This window comes from Colias croceus, chromosome 4 (assembly GCF_905220415.1).
Source record: "Colias croceus chromosome 4, ilColCroc2.1".
Taxonomy (NCBI): domain Eukaryota; kingdom Metazoa; phylum Arthropoda; class Insecta; order Lepidoptera; family Pieridae; genus Colias; species Colias croceus.
The window spans coordinates 3,594,101-3,609,981 of NC_059540.1; the positions used below are offsets into that span (position 1 = coordinate 3,594,101).

Consider the following 15,881-nt stretch of genomic DNA (forward strand, 5'->3'; position numbering starts at 1 on the left):
ACTCCGGATGTACACCGGTTTCTGAACCGATTTACGTGATTCTTTTTTTGTTCGATGCAGGATGGTGTCGAATTGGTCCCATAAAAATTTTATTCGGATAGGCCCAGTAGTTTTTATTTTATGAGCATTTTTGTCTGTATTTGAAAAATTTTGCAAGTGCAAGTTTGAAGTCGGTTGTTTTTAACGCAGTTATCACTTGTTGTTTAACCCTTGGTTGCATTACCAATAAAGAAGGCTTGTAAAATCTTATGTAAAATGTTAATATATCTATTTAAAAGTTTACTACTGAAACTCAGAGGTTCGTATTCTCAAATGTAGTGGGAGAGGGTCTTAACGATCACCTTCGCTATAAAAAGACAATTAAGCGAACATAATGGCCAGAAGCAAGGAACTTGGCTAAGCTTCAAAGATTATCTTCGCATCTCTTGAACAAACTTTTAACTTGATAAGGTTATAGTTCGTGAATCTAGGTGTTCAAGGGGCTAGTTCTATATACTCTGTTATCTAGTAGTAGTACATTGGATAGTAATAGAACTGCTACTTGTTAAAAAACATAAAATGAATACTACATAGTAATTTTGTATCAATCATCATCATCATCATCATCAGCCCATATACGTTCCCACTGCTGGGACACGGGCCTCCTATGAGGGTACAGGCCATAATCCACCACGCTGGCCAAGTGTGTGTTGGCGGATGACACATGTCGTCGAACTTTTTAATTCTTCGACATGTCGGTTTCCTCACGATGTTTTCCTTCACCGTTCGAGCAGTAGTGATGTTACAACATGCGCAGATAAATTGAAAAATCAATTTATTTCCTGCGCGCTCGCCTGGTCTCGAACCCCGGACTTATCGATTCGAAGTCCGAGGTCTCACCACTGAGCCACCACTGCTCCACCACCATTTTGTATCAATGAATAAGATAATATGTAACAAAGAATTGTCTTTCTTGAAGCTTCTGTAAGAAATCAAACAGATCGAGAAATGTTCACCATAATATACACACATAAATATAGTGTCATATGTCTTTCTTATATTTTTCTTTATTTTTGCAGCTATTTTAAAATTGTTAAAGACAAACATGTCTCATTAGCAAAAAATCCGCTTGAATGTAAAAATCCGCTTGCAAGAAATAAACAATTTGACTGCATGCAAATTTAGCGTGTGTCACGTTACCTCCTCTGTTAAACTACTTTTTATTTGAAGCGCTACAGCGACGAATTTACATAATCACAAACGAGTTTTTAAACCTTAATCTAGGCAAGGTTTGTTTCAGGGAAATCTATTACACTGTTTGGCTTTGTAGTTTGTTGGAAATGAACTTTAATTTTAGCCTTAAAACTTTAAGGTAGGTACCTATTCGAATAGTATAATTATTTACATGATGTTAGAATTAGGAAGAGATAAGAAGAAAACCAGGAGCATGCAAATAACAAAAATTCTTTGAAACCTAATAATAAAGGAATATAAAACAGAAAACAAGAAATTTTCTCATTCCAAACTAAAAATATTAATCTAAGAACGTATTTAATATTCCTTATAATGTATTTTCTAACGTATATTTTCTTTCTTTCTTCCTTAAACTTTTTCCAAGTGTAATTGAAGATTTATATGTAGTTTAAAAGTGCTTATCAATAAATTTCCCTGACTCAGAACTAGCACAAAGAAGAAATTTAATAAAATTTTACCTTCACTCAGACACGTATAAATGAAAAGGGATATAACTTTTCAAATAACTGAGCAGCTCTTGTAATTCTCCATTTTTCGCAATCGCACCAGACTTCTTTTATAACTACGTTTTATATTTGAGACCATTTTTTTAATAAAAATAACCTATGAATTACTTTCTGGTTGTATAATAATGCGCATTATATTATAGTCAGTTTTGCATATGAAACTATCGATTTACATATAACCTTCAACCGTTTTATGGAATATACTCATAAGAATACGCATTCAAACCTACACTGGGATCTAAAATTAAAATTCGAGTAGGTATTTGCCGTGAAAAATAAAGTTCTCCACGCAGCGGTATGTGATTTTGAGCCTAAACACAATAGCAAAAGGTGGAAATTCCTCGTCGTTGACTGTTTTAAATACGAGGGGTCTGACAGATCATTTTTCATATTCCATCCATTCCGCACCCTGAAAAGGCACGTTTTTCTTCATATTTCGCTGCTCGCTTTGACGATTTTTGTTTTCAACGTGGGAAATATTTTATTCGGTCTTCCCATTCATAGCTTTTGATTTACCGCATCATTTATTCACTACGTGTAGGGGATGTGAGCATTTTTATCCGCAAATGTTTATCACTCGGTTTAGTTTTTGTACAGCAATTAGAACTTATGGGTGAGCCAGGTTGATTCATGGCTGAAATGGTAATTTATGTATCTTCACACCGTTAGTTTTAAGGTTCCTGCTTAAATTAACATGTGGCTATGTACCTACTAACAATAGCACATAAATCATCATAGTTTATTTTGGCAAAACTATCGTTTTCAGACTTTCAGAGGTAATGTATTATCACGTGACCTTTTTGATATAGAACAGATACCTATATAAAACTCTTACCTGAACAAGATCACCATGTATTCCCCCTGCAGCGGTGATGGTGATCAAGCAGACATAAGGCACCAAATCTTCCCGCGGTCGATGTAACTCAAGCTCGTATGTTCTACCAATGTCGCCGTAGTAGGTTTTATTGCAACCTGAAAGAGAAAATACATTTAAATATAAACTTGAAATTAGTATAAAATAGATTTATTTTTTGTTTCAATTTTTTTTTTTAATATTTTTAATAATTATATAGATTTTACGTATCATGTTCCGAAGTAAAATGCCCTTTTATTTTTATCTTTTTCATAAATCTATAACGAGTAACTAAAAATACCAAAAACAAGTTTGTTTACTAGATAGCGCATAGGTAGAAGCAAAGTCAGGTGAACTCAACTTTACGTTTAATATTAAAGCCCCTCTTTACATACATTGTTAAATACGATATTAAGGCACACTGTCTCTTTGAAATTCGCAAAGTCTATAAAACTTTCCTCAAAGCTTTCTTCGACTACTAAATTATGCAAGATAAAACACCTTCGACACTTCTCGCCTCACTCAAGCCGAATACAAAGCAGATTCTTCATGAGATTTGAACAAAATGAATATGTGCGTATATCCCACATTGTGTCCTATATATTTATATTATGAACAACGTAAGGTTAAGTAAAATGTTTATATATTTTCACGTAAACCTTTTGAGCCAATTCTGTAATTTCTTACAGGTAAATAATTGTATTAACGAGTACACTTCAATCAAAACCATAATCCTATTAAGGACGTCAATATGCCGTGGAATTTACAAATACTCATATTGTGTTAGCTGTATTTTATCAGTCATTTTTATAAGAAGCTTATATAATATTCTTACCAGAAATATCTATAAAACCTTCCTTAAATACCGAATGTACAAAGTACAATTATATTACAAATTCTACCTTTTTCCTGTAAAATCGAGAACCAAAAGACTAATAAATAATTCTAAACAGTCAACAAGAAAATAAATTTCACAGATCCTTATCCCTTATCTTATTTTATTAGACGCATCTAATTGAACTGTTTAAGAATTTATTGTTTCGGTTTTTCTTTTTTCTTAATTCCAAGACAAACAACGATTGAAAATAAAAAGTTCCAGTATTCCTGTAGGGAGATAAGTCAACAAATCTGTCCTTTCTTCTGAATATCTCGTTTCAAAATTAAAAATGATGGATTTCACCAAAAACCAACGACGTGATTCTGAAATTTTAGGGCGGCCGTACACGGACCGCTCGAGCAGTTAACGGCTGAGCGACGTACACGGACGGCTCGAGCGGTCGGTCGTTGACGGCTCGAGCCGTCGGTTCTTGACTGCTCGAGCCGTCGCTACCAACCGCTCCAGCCGTTGATTTTTTGACTAGTCGCGTCATTGATTTTCAGGGGGAGAGGAAGCCGTCGACGGCTCTAGCGCAGTCAACGGCTCGAGCAGTCAGTGTATGCCTCACGACCGCTCGCGAGCCGTCAACGGCACGATGGAATTTCGTCATGCAGTTGACGGCTTGAAGCGGTCGCGACGGCTCGAGCCGTCACGTGTACGGCGGTGAATGAATGCCTATAGTTCACCGCGCGGTCGCGGCTTCAAGCGGTCGGTCTCAACTGCTTGAAGCGGTCCGTGTACAGCCGCCCTTATTGTTTCCTGCTATGTAAGGGCGGCCGTACACGGACCGCTCGAGCAGTTAACGGCTGAGCGACGTACACGGACGGCTCGAGCGGTCGGTCGTTGACGGCTCGAGCCGTCGGTTCTTGACTGCTCGAGCTGTCGCTACCAACCGCTCGAGCCGTTGATTTTTTGACTAGTCGCGTCATTGATTTTCAGGGGGAGAGGAAGCCGTCGACGGCTCTAGCGCAGTCAACGGCTCGAGCAGTCAGTGTATGCCTCACGACCGCTCGCGAGCCGTCAACGGCACGATGGAATTTCGTCATGCAGTTGACGGCTTGAAGCGGTCGCGACGGCTCGAGCCGTCACGTGTACGGCGGTGAATGAATGCCTATAGTTCACCGCGCGGTCGCGGCTTCAAGCGGTCAGTCTCAACTGCTTGAAGCGGTCCGTGTACGGCCGCCCTAAGTATATGTTTGTCTAATGTCTATGTCTCCTACACGACAATCGCTCCCTACTTATATTATACACTAATTTTTTTGTATGTTATCTTACCAGTTTATTCTAATTAGGGTCCATATAAAGGAATGTTCACTGATATATACAAAGGTTACTTCACTTTAGCTCTAAATATAAACAAAGGGTCGTACCCATATTCGCCAGAAAATAGCAAGCATTTGTCAGCTCTCTCACACATTCCACGTGAAGTATTTCTGCACTCCGTCCGTATAAATGGCTTGGATTATAGTTTATATCACTCTTGAAGGAAAATTGCTTGTTTTATACGAATTTATTTTATCTTGAATACACATTTGGGGCTGAGTTTGAGAACAAATGAAATGAGGTTGATAGTAATGAGTAGGTTATTCTATTACATCGTCTATACTGTGACATATATCGATTTTATTGATTACAATTTATAATAAAATCCTTGACCGCATCACATTTATCTTAGAACGTATAGTAAGAGGTAACGACGCAAAGACGTGAGGTAAAACTAGTGTTCGTTATTTCTCAATAACTTGAAAACTTATATTATGTTTTTCTCTAATTAAACTTAACTTATACCAATAGGTACTATCACTACATAGTATAAAACAAAGTCGCTTTCTCTGTCCCTATGTCCCTTTGTATGCTACAATTTTTAAAACTACGCAACGGATTTTGATGCGGTTATTTTAATAGATAGAGAGATACAAGAGGAAGGTTTTAGTATATAATTTAGTAGGTTTTAGACAAAGCGGGCGAAGCCGCGGGCGGATAGATAGATAAATATAAGTAATAAATCAAGAGAAATAACCATTAGACCATACACATTCTGAAGAAACTTTTACATTCAAAACACATTCATTTCACAAACTTTGTATCACCAAAGAAGACCAAAGTTCGTCAATGCAAGACAACTTGTGTGTGCAAAGTTCTCTGCAAAGAGCTTTCGACTTGATTGCCCAAACAATAAAATACGCTTGGAACGTGCGACTCGCTTTGGGCTAGGTTATGTTTGCGTCAAAAATATATATTTTATTCGGTATTATTCTTATCACAAAGCGAAATTCATTAGAAAATAACAGAGTTAAAGCATTGAAAAACAATGATTGACTTTTATAAATCAAAATAGTACACAATACACGTATACTTTATTCAAAAGGAACTATTTGATAATATTTTTTTTTAATCCCGCCTAGTGATCAATTTTTTTTCTATTCATAATCTCATTTAAAAAGTAATTGAATGCTATAACACAAAAAACTAAACCGCTTGATAATAATTAACCACAGTAATTAACGAATTTCAAAAAAAAATGGTAGTAGTAGTGATTTAGTAGCAATAGGAATTATTGTAGGTACCTTAGCTGTAATAATATGAGGGTTACCGTCTGAGGTATAATTTCGTGTCCTTCATACACCAAACAGGAGCTTAGTCCTTTCACTTTGCAGTAATTTTAAATGAACATTACCGTCATATTTGTGCAGTGTGCACTCTTGTACGAGTGTCAAACGATGTGAGCAATGGTAGTCCAAAGAAACTCGCGTTTTAAATGAAGCTTCTTTTTGTTCATAATTATAATTTCGCTTTGATATTTTTATGTTTTGCTTAATAATATCGCTGAATAATTTTATTTTTATAATTTTGCTGAATATTATTATGTTTAATGATAAAGAATAATAAAATTCTTGAATGAACATTAAACATTATCTAAAACAAGCTGTGCCCAGCCGTTTTACGCATTTCTATGCTCCAATTTGTGTTAGTATGATGATATAATTATATGCTATGTATGGCCTTGCTCGAAAAATGGACTATCGAAACAAATTTTTCATATTGGACCCGTGGTTCCTGAAATTAGGTCGTTCAAGCAAACAAACTCTTCAGCTTTGTAATATAGCTATGTATATTGTATATAAATATTAAGAACCCTCGCTAAAAAAATAAACATAGAAATGAAAAATAATCACAGTAAACATACATTTTCGTATCAATGTTATACCACAAAATTCATATTTAAACAAAACTCCGCTGCCATTTCCACGTTAAATTAATAACAAAAGGTTAATGACAAAGTTTATCTCGCACGCTTGTTTTCACAAAGCACGTAAAATGCTCCCCGTTTAAACGCAATTATTTTAAACGCACCCATTACCGTATGCTGACTCAGGATATACAAAGTTACAAATTCAGAATATAAAAAAACTAGAGACAGTGTTTCTTGCTTAAAGTATAAAGTATAAGGGTTATGGTATATTTCTAGTTGAGGCGATCGTTGTGTCTGAACTATGTTGAATCGATGTTTTTGAATAAACGTTTTTATTGAAGTGAAACTGGCGCGTTGAGAGTAAAAATCTCAAATCATCGCAATACCGTCACTTCATGGAGAAAAACGGAGATTTTGGTACCTATCTTTGATTTTGCCAAAGAGTTCATCTGACACGTGCGCTCGGCACACGCTCTTTTTTATTTATTTAGTTTTAATTGCGTATTATATTCTGAGTAGATGTAGGTTCTTACTGTTACTTGAGTGAGAGTTAGTAAAATATCAACATGCAATCCTAGTTTCATTCATTTTGCTATTTTCCTGTTTATTTACCTGAAAAGTACCTAATAATTTTACTACCTAAATATCACACACAAGGGACATTTTTATTATACTTACTGCCAATCGGTATTAAAAAGTGCAAATTCCTCTTTCAATTTGATCCCTGGAAACGGAATTTCGCTTCAAGTCAAATTATTATTTTAACATTTAGCGAGCGTGAGGTGAACAACTCATTAAACAATATTCATCAACAACTTTCCGTTGTTTTACGGCTCTGTACAACTGATTGTGATAATTACACGGTGGTATATTTATTAACTTTGACGTGATTGTTCTTTTTATAATTACTTGTGTTTATTACGCGAATGTATTAACACAGTAACACAGTATATGACTAAAGTATGGATATACGACGCATGCAGAGCTAGAAAAAAGTCAAACAAATTTCAGTCTGGATAATCAAAGTATTTGTAAGTTCCATAAGCGCTACTTTTTTTTTAAATGCTGACTGACTACAGACTGTACCTAATATAAAAACATATTTTATTTTGTTTAAAGAATTTGCAAAACCATAATAACATAATCATTGTTGCCTTAAAACGTACGTAAGGGCATTAAGTTACTATGTACTACGTGTACAAGCGACTTTTCATAAGGACTTTCTTCAAAAATTGCGACATAAATATAGCAAGCGAACCCTTATCCGTCGTTCCATAAATACACACTTATGCGATACACTCGCTGTAAATATCGATGAAAACGTCGAAAAATATTGAAATATGTTTACATAGGATCATGTTGAAAAAACTATTAGGCCCGGTCCATATAGTACAAACAACAACAAACAACGCGGCAACGTATTTGTTGTTTTAAAGCGAATCCACAAACAATGGAGGGTACTTTCGAAACTCATGTCTGAAAGCTCTCTCCTTGATTGCAATAATGTACCGTGATTTCTGATACTTGGCCATCGGTTACATTGTATGGGTATTGTGCGATGGGGAACGCATCTGGAGGGAAATGCATATTTGTGATTTTTCATGAGTGTAATGTTCGTTATTAAGAAAATCTTTGTAGAATTAATTTTATCTTTACTTCGTGGCATATTTGCCACAAAGAACAAGGTATCCAATTGTAATTACACATTAAGTGAAATATGCTGTATTCTGGGAAAACAAAGCAAGATACTCACTATACGATACGATAACTCATCAAATTAGAATAAACTCTGAATATCTAGAATATTCTCGTAAACTCAATAACACGCACTTCAGCGCGTTGCATCATGCTTAACACAAATCGTTGGTGTTACACGCAATTCTTGGCGCGCCAAGAGCCCTTGAGTTGATGCATTTTGGTTCTCGGAAAAAAATTGTTGTTCCCGTTTCTATCGTGTTTTTGTGCCAGTGCTACGGCCCTTCTATCGAGTGTAGTTTTGCACAATGAGCACTCCCGGTTTTTGTTTCCATTTGGGTTATTTTTTAGTTTGAGTCGGACGTTGATATTTAATGGGAACAGTAGAAAACGAAGATTGCTTTTTTTAGGTTAGGATGGCAAACAGGCTTTGATGTTGTTTAGCACAGCCCATTCAGGTGGATTTGAAAACATTTGAATACGGGATGTTTTAGAAAATTTTAGTTCACGTTGCATTTGACTGTTTTTAGCTAATGAATATTCCTTTCAAAAGTAAATACAAAAACATAATTTCTCTCTAAAACCATTATATACTGAACAATATACCTGAATTTAATCAAATTTATACTATAGAGATATGAAAAAAAGAAAGCCCAGGGAGGGTCTATTTTTAAATATTGGCTTACATTCTATCGTATAGCAGTTAGACCTATAAGATCTTTTTATATTGCAATCCACTTCAATACTAAAGAAGTTATATCACTAGAATAACAGTGAATTGACCCTATTTTGCAAGCAGAATGAACAGCACTATGGCCTGTCAAACAGCAACTATTGTGTTTGATTGTTAGTCGGTAAACATCGCTCTCAGAGCCTGAACAAAGCAATATTACTGTATTTTTGTCCCCTTTACATCTGTAACGATTCACTTTACCCACTCTGTTATGTAAATCTGAATTATATAAGTGCACAGGATATTCAAATTTCATTTAAAATTCAGAAACAAGTTCTACGGATCTGATGGTAAGGGTAATTTTAGATTTTGAAGTTGATTTTTTTTTGCATATGCACTTGATCAATTGATCAATGGAGAAATAATTACTTTTAGGTACATCGAAAGTAATATTAACGCTACGATACATTCGAGGATACTAGGTATTAAATTATCAGATGGATTTTAATAAAAATTATTCACAAATATGATATATTTACAAGAATAATTTACATTTTTTATTCACACTACAAAATGATCTGAAACTGATGAGTTTCACTACTAGCATAAAGGCAATAAAGAAAAAAAATGTACCGTAGGTAAATTGTATTTTACATTCGTCCCTGACCTGACACAAAATTTGAATTTAAAATATATTATGATAAACGGGGACAGGATTGGAGCGCGTCACGTGTTTGTTTACGGAAAATTGAGTAAACAATTTAATCCACTAGCGTTCTCCTTTTACAGTGGGGATTATAGTTCGGTTTTGGGTTACCCATACATATGTATTGTTTACTATACGTACATATATATGGACATCTTTACATAGTAATATATTACCATCTACAGATGCCTATTATAACGAGATGAAACTTCTCTAACACAGGACTATCTGTTTAAATTGAACGATTGGAGAGATGTATTAAAGAACAACTTTAAAGCTATTATGAGATAATATCAAGTTTTTTTATTATTTACATACATTGTACTTACATGGCATGTATGAGTAATAAAAAACATACTTAAATTATTTTTTATTAGAAAAACTTTCATATAATATATTCCTTAGCAAATTAAATAAACATAAAGCCTATAAAGTTCAGATCCCACAGAAAATACAGAAAAAGCTGTCTTGTTTTAATTCTAGTCAAACCTTAGATCATTTACTTAATGATCTAAGAGTCAAACATCCAGATTGAATAGTCATAAATATTATTACATTCTATAAAATATTACTATGCTTATATTAATCTATATATAATTTATATCTGGAATGAAATATAATAGAAACAATACAAACAAATAAACATAAAACACCGATCAAACAGAACAATATTTTACGTAAAGCCAGAGCAATATACCGCCTTTTGGTGAAATTAAGAAAAGCTTTTAGGAAAACGGCTGCTTTCAATGGCAATACTACATTTCTAGTTAAGTACACGAATACTTTTGCAAATCTAATATATAAAAATCAATGCCACTTTTCGTTGTAATTCCATAACTCGAGAACGGCTGAACCGATTTCGATAATTCTTTTTTTATTATATTCCTTGAAGTACGAGGATGGTTCTTATGTAGAGAAAACGTTAATATGTACCACGGGCGAAGCCGGGGCGGACCGCTAGTGCTGTATAAACTATGAAATACATAAACAATACATATTGTTTATAAGAAAAAAAGAAGAGAGGTAAATATTTTTTTTATTCAATAGATAATCACCAAAACGCTTAAAATATATTCTGAGACAGAGGATGAGGATACTTGTTTTTAAGAGGATGTTGACAGTGACACTTTTTATGATTATTTATTATATATTAATTAAAACAAGGAAAATTTTCTGTCTCAGATAGTGTAAAATTTACTTCCACACCAGATTTAACAAAACTTCAAAGTAAATCTGCTAAGCGCACATAGAGTAGGTACTAAACCCTAATACTTTATTTAATAACGCTCTTGTGTATAATCCAAAATCTATTACAAATATTGCACTAATTAAATTCCCGAATAGTAACTTAGATCGGAATTTGCAAATCTGACAAATTGGTTCCCTAACCGCAAACTGAGTGTTGTAAAATGCAAATAGATTAACGCCTGACCCTCGGACACTGTCAATAGATAGCCAGTCAAAATGTTTGTGGATTTTGGTATCGGTTATTGATGAAGTTGAATATTAATGAAATACTCTTTATTGTACATACACGGAAATAAAGTTTGTGATATATACTTATATTATAAAGCTGAAGAGTTTTTTTGTTTGTTTGATCGCGCTAATCCCAATTCCCAGGAACTATTTGGTCCGATTTGAAAAATTCTTTCGTTTTTAGATAGCCCATTTATCGAGGAAGGATGTAGGCTATATCACCCTAGAAAAACAGGAGCGGAGCAATGCGGATGAAACCGCGGGGCACAGCTAATCAATTATATAGTATAAGTTAGCTTATAATAGAAATGTACAAGGAGCAGCTGTATCGCTCGTGACCGATTACTTCCAAGCAACTCGACGTAGATAGAAAGAAGAAAGAGTATTGTACAATGTACATAAAAAATGTTGTGTGGTTTTATGAAACCACGGTAAAAGTGAAACTTTTTTTCACACTATAGACATTTAACTTAAAATTATCGTTTTTGTACGATAGTTATCGTACGTATCGTGCGTCACGCGACATGCGCTACACAGACCAAAAAGTTTGAGACGATGTAATAAAAGTTTCACTTTAATATTATACCTACACATAGAAATACATTAATCTTAGATACATATAATAAATCTGTAGAAGGGTCAATTCTGTACATTGAAAATATTGAAAAAATAAATAGCAGGGGGTGTTACTGGATCGATACCAAACCCAAATATGTGATTAAAAAAATTTTTGTCTGTCTGTCTGTCTGTCTGTCTGTCTGTCTGTCTGTATGTGAAGACATCACGTGAAAACTAACGGTTCGATTTCGATGAAACTTGGTATAATTATACCTTATTATCCTGGGCGTAAAATAGGATACTTTTTATCCTGGAAAAATACGTAGAAAAAAAAATAAACTAAAATTTTCAGTTTTATCCATAGACGTTGTTCTATACCGCAGTGGATTCAGCGCCGTAACATGTAGCTCCGAAAGTCGGATTTGGCTTGAACCGTTTGCGTCACACGAGAGCCGCACGATGCCACGCCTGCCACGACTCCTATATAAGGACTGCGATCCGCGCCGCTTCTGGCTAACATTGATGTAGAAGCCCTTCTGGCTAACATTGAGAAACACCACACAAAAAAAAAAAAAAAAAAAAAGCCGCGCGACGCATAAAATTTATGAATTTTGATGCGAGCGGACGTGTCCAGTGTGGCGAGCGGTCGTTCTTATTGGAATAAAATATATTGTATGCATAATAATAATAATTAACATATTAATATTGTTTTCACCGTAAATTGGTTTATTCATTAAACTCATAATTCTCTCTGTCATCTCATTTCATTGTATTTGTAACTATACATATTATTATAATAAATCTGTAGAAGGGTCAATTCTGTACATTGAAAATAAGTTGAAAATATTGAAAAAATAAATACCAGGGGGTGTTACTGGATCGATACCAAACCCAAATATGTGTTTAAAAAATTTTTTGTCTGTCTGTCTGTCTGTCTGTCTGTCTGCATCACGTGAAAACTAACGGTTCGATTTCGATGAAACTTGGTATAATTATACCTTATTATCCTGGGCGTATAATAGGATACTTTTTAAATAAAATACGTAGAAAAAAATTAATCTTTTCACTTTTCAGTTTTATCCATAGACGTTGTTCTGTAGAACCGCGAACACACGTTGCGTATTATTATAGGCCTAGCCGTATTTGGGTCCAATATATATTTATAAGATATCATTGTCAGAGTTACTCAAAATGAAGAAATAAACCATCCACGCGAAGACCGATATCCGCGCGGACGGAGTCGCGGGCGGAAGCTAGTATTACAATAAGAATAAAATTTATTGATTTTAAAGATTCCTTTTATCTACTGTATTAATTTTATCGAATTCCATATGAAGCAGAGATATTCCGTCCTTTCCAACAAATGTTACTGATAACAAAGATCGGACAAAGGCGAAGATAGTTGAAAAGGAAACTTATTTGAAAGGGACAAACTATGTCTTGTCTTTGGATGCTACAATGGTCATAGGGACCATTTGGTAAACTTATTAATTCTGTACCTACATAGATAAAAATATATTATCTTCCTTTTTGGACTTTGAAATTGTATGATATTATAGCTGTGTCCCGCGGTATTGAGGGGATATGCGCATAACCCTGGAGTACTCCAATCCCTCTCTCTATGTGTGCCGGACAAGTACATTGAGAAGCGCCACAGACCCCCGCTATTCTGCGTGCCTCAAGCACGAACCAAGCTGCTCGCGAAGTCTTCTCTTGTTCGAGCGCTCCGGGTTCTTAATGACCTCCATGGGAGAGTGGATATATTTACATGCAAGTTGGGTGAATTAACAAAGGTTCTTCTTCATGTCATTTGTTATTAATTACATTGTTATTATTGGATGGTGTTAATTGTATGTTCTTTTAGTAGGTTGTAAGTTATTAGTTTAAGTTGTTAGTATAAGTATTAGTAGTATGTATTAGTTTAATATATATGTATAACATCTATAGTTTTAAGTCAGTACCGAATTAGGAAATCCTGTAATGGTATTTGATATGTGTGAATAAATAAATAAATAAATAAATAAGGTCACCTACATTGCTCCGCTCTAATGGTCTTAGCGTGATGATATATGAAAGTATTTTTAAATCGGACCCGTAGTTCCTGAAATACGCGTTCAACCAAACGAACAAACTCTTCAGCTTTATAATATTAGCAAAGATGACCTTTTAAAGAAATTTAGCAAACAATAAGGACCGACAGAAATGGAGAGAGAGAGCAAGGAAGATAATGATAAGGACACATACAAATTCATGACAATTTATCATACTTCCATCGAAATTAAATCGAAGTAGAATCAATTAAATACTGAATATAAATTTTAAGTCATTGAAAATGAATGAATAATTTTCATTTCAAGTCCTAAAAATAAAGTTACAAAAGTGAACGTTCCCCAAATTGTTGTTCATCGCTCAAAACTTCTCGTGTTTCTTGTAACCGTGAATTATATTACTCCCCTTTATTTTTTTTATGTGTAAGGGATCTTTTACAATTTCAATTTAACTTGTAATAAGTTAAACAACTTGTTGAAACTGAACGAGCATGTTTGAGATTGTGAGAACTTTTATGTTATCTGTCTGTTACTTATTGTAATTCATTTAATGTTATTGTAAAATAATATGTTTTAGTGCTAAGTGTAAGTAATAAAATGATCAGGAAAAATATTGGACATTAGTGAAGTGATATTAATCTAGAAAGTGGAAAAATTAATAGACAAATTGAGCCTTCTTTACATATTTGCCTTGTTTCTATAGAGACAGATAGTCGTAATTTAACCACAATAATATAAAACTTTTTTCATAATAATTATAAAAAAATGTAATATTATGAACACTGTACACTGTACAGGTATTATATGCAATGATATTCCACCTCACATTTAATCTTTACTGGGCATATTTTATACATCCATAACCTTAACATATTTTAATGTAGGTTAATTTTAAAAGCTCCATTTTAAATTTTCTAAGCAGAGATACGTTTTATATTTATACGTACAAAAGTGGAGCACATGCATTGTTTTTTACCTACTAGCTTCGGAATTTTCTATTAAAATTCTCCATATTCGTTTTCTTTTTTGGTTCATGAGCTATTTTAATTTAATCTCCGCAAAGACTTTTCTCGATACTTTTAACCTATCGTCCGGGGACACTGCGAATGTAATTTACGAAATAAAGAATTAATTTATACCATCACATCTAAAAATATTATATAGTATGAAGCTGAAGAGTTTTGTTGTTTAAATGTTTGATTGCTTGATCAGCTAATCTCAGGAACCACGGGTCCGATTTGAAAACTTATTTCAGTTTCAACTTTTTTTATGGTAAAGGCTTATGGGCTCTATATCACCACGCGAAGACTCAGGTCCGGATAATTTCAAGTAAAATAACGGGGACAGCATCTGCTATTAAAATTGATCAATTCATAAAATCTATAGTAAAATGTTCATTTACATTGTTCTTACCAGTATTTGCTTAAACGTTTCAAGCGTTTATGTTTTGAATTTCAAATATAAAAGTCGCAAATTACCGTCCAACTAAAGTAGTCAGTAAATTAGTGTTTTATATTAGCATTCGGTGTCCCCGTTATATTATTGCTTTCGTATACCTCGTTAAGTATTTATACTTACCTCTAGGGGAAATGCTCTTTAATATTCTCTGCATGCCAAGAAGATATTCAATTGTTGGCAAGGATTTGTTCGTTGTTGGTTTAGGAGTGCAGCATTGCGGTAGCCTGCATTAGGATAATCGCGGTTTCTGTAAATGCACACGACTGTATACAAATTTCATTTTCGAGACAATTTCGTAGCATGAAATAGTCTTTGATTGGAATTTGTTACTGTATTTTCGTCTTTGTTTACATACTTCTATTGGAAAAGCTATTTAAAAAAACCTTTACTCATTTTAGATCACACTTAACAGAAGGTACATTTCAGATTTAGTCATGTTGAATTGAGTGTATATTAGTTTTGGCGGGATAAGCGCAGTTGTTCCTGACCTGGATTAATGGTCCAATATAAAATGATCCCACTATAGGCTATATTGTTTGATAAATATTGTTTTTTTTGTTTTGGGTGTTAACGTTAACAAATAATAACATGCTTCATTCATTCAT

General features: G+C 34.0%; 1 protein-coding gene across 1 annotated transcript in view; it reads right to left on the minus strand.

The window, feature by feature from the left end:
- Nucleotides 1-15,881, minus strand: part of LOC123690846 — an 89,829-nt gene that overhangs the window by 41,306 nt on the left and 32,642 nt on the right. Inside the window, exon 3 of the mRNA XM_045634923.1 lies at nt 2,575-2,711. Within this exon, the coding sequence (XP_045490879.1) occupies nt 2,575-2,711 (137 nt within the window). The remainder of the gene's footprint in view (nt 1-2,574; nt 2,712-15,881) is intronic.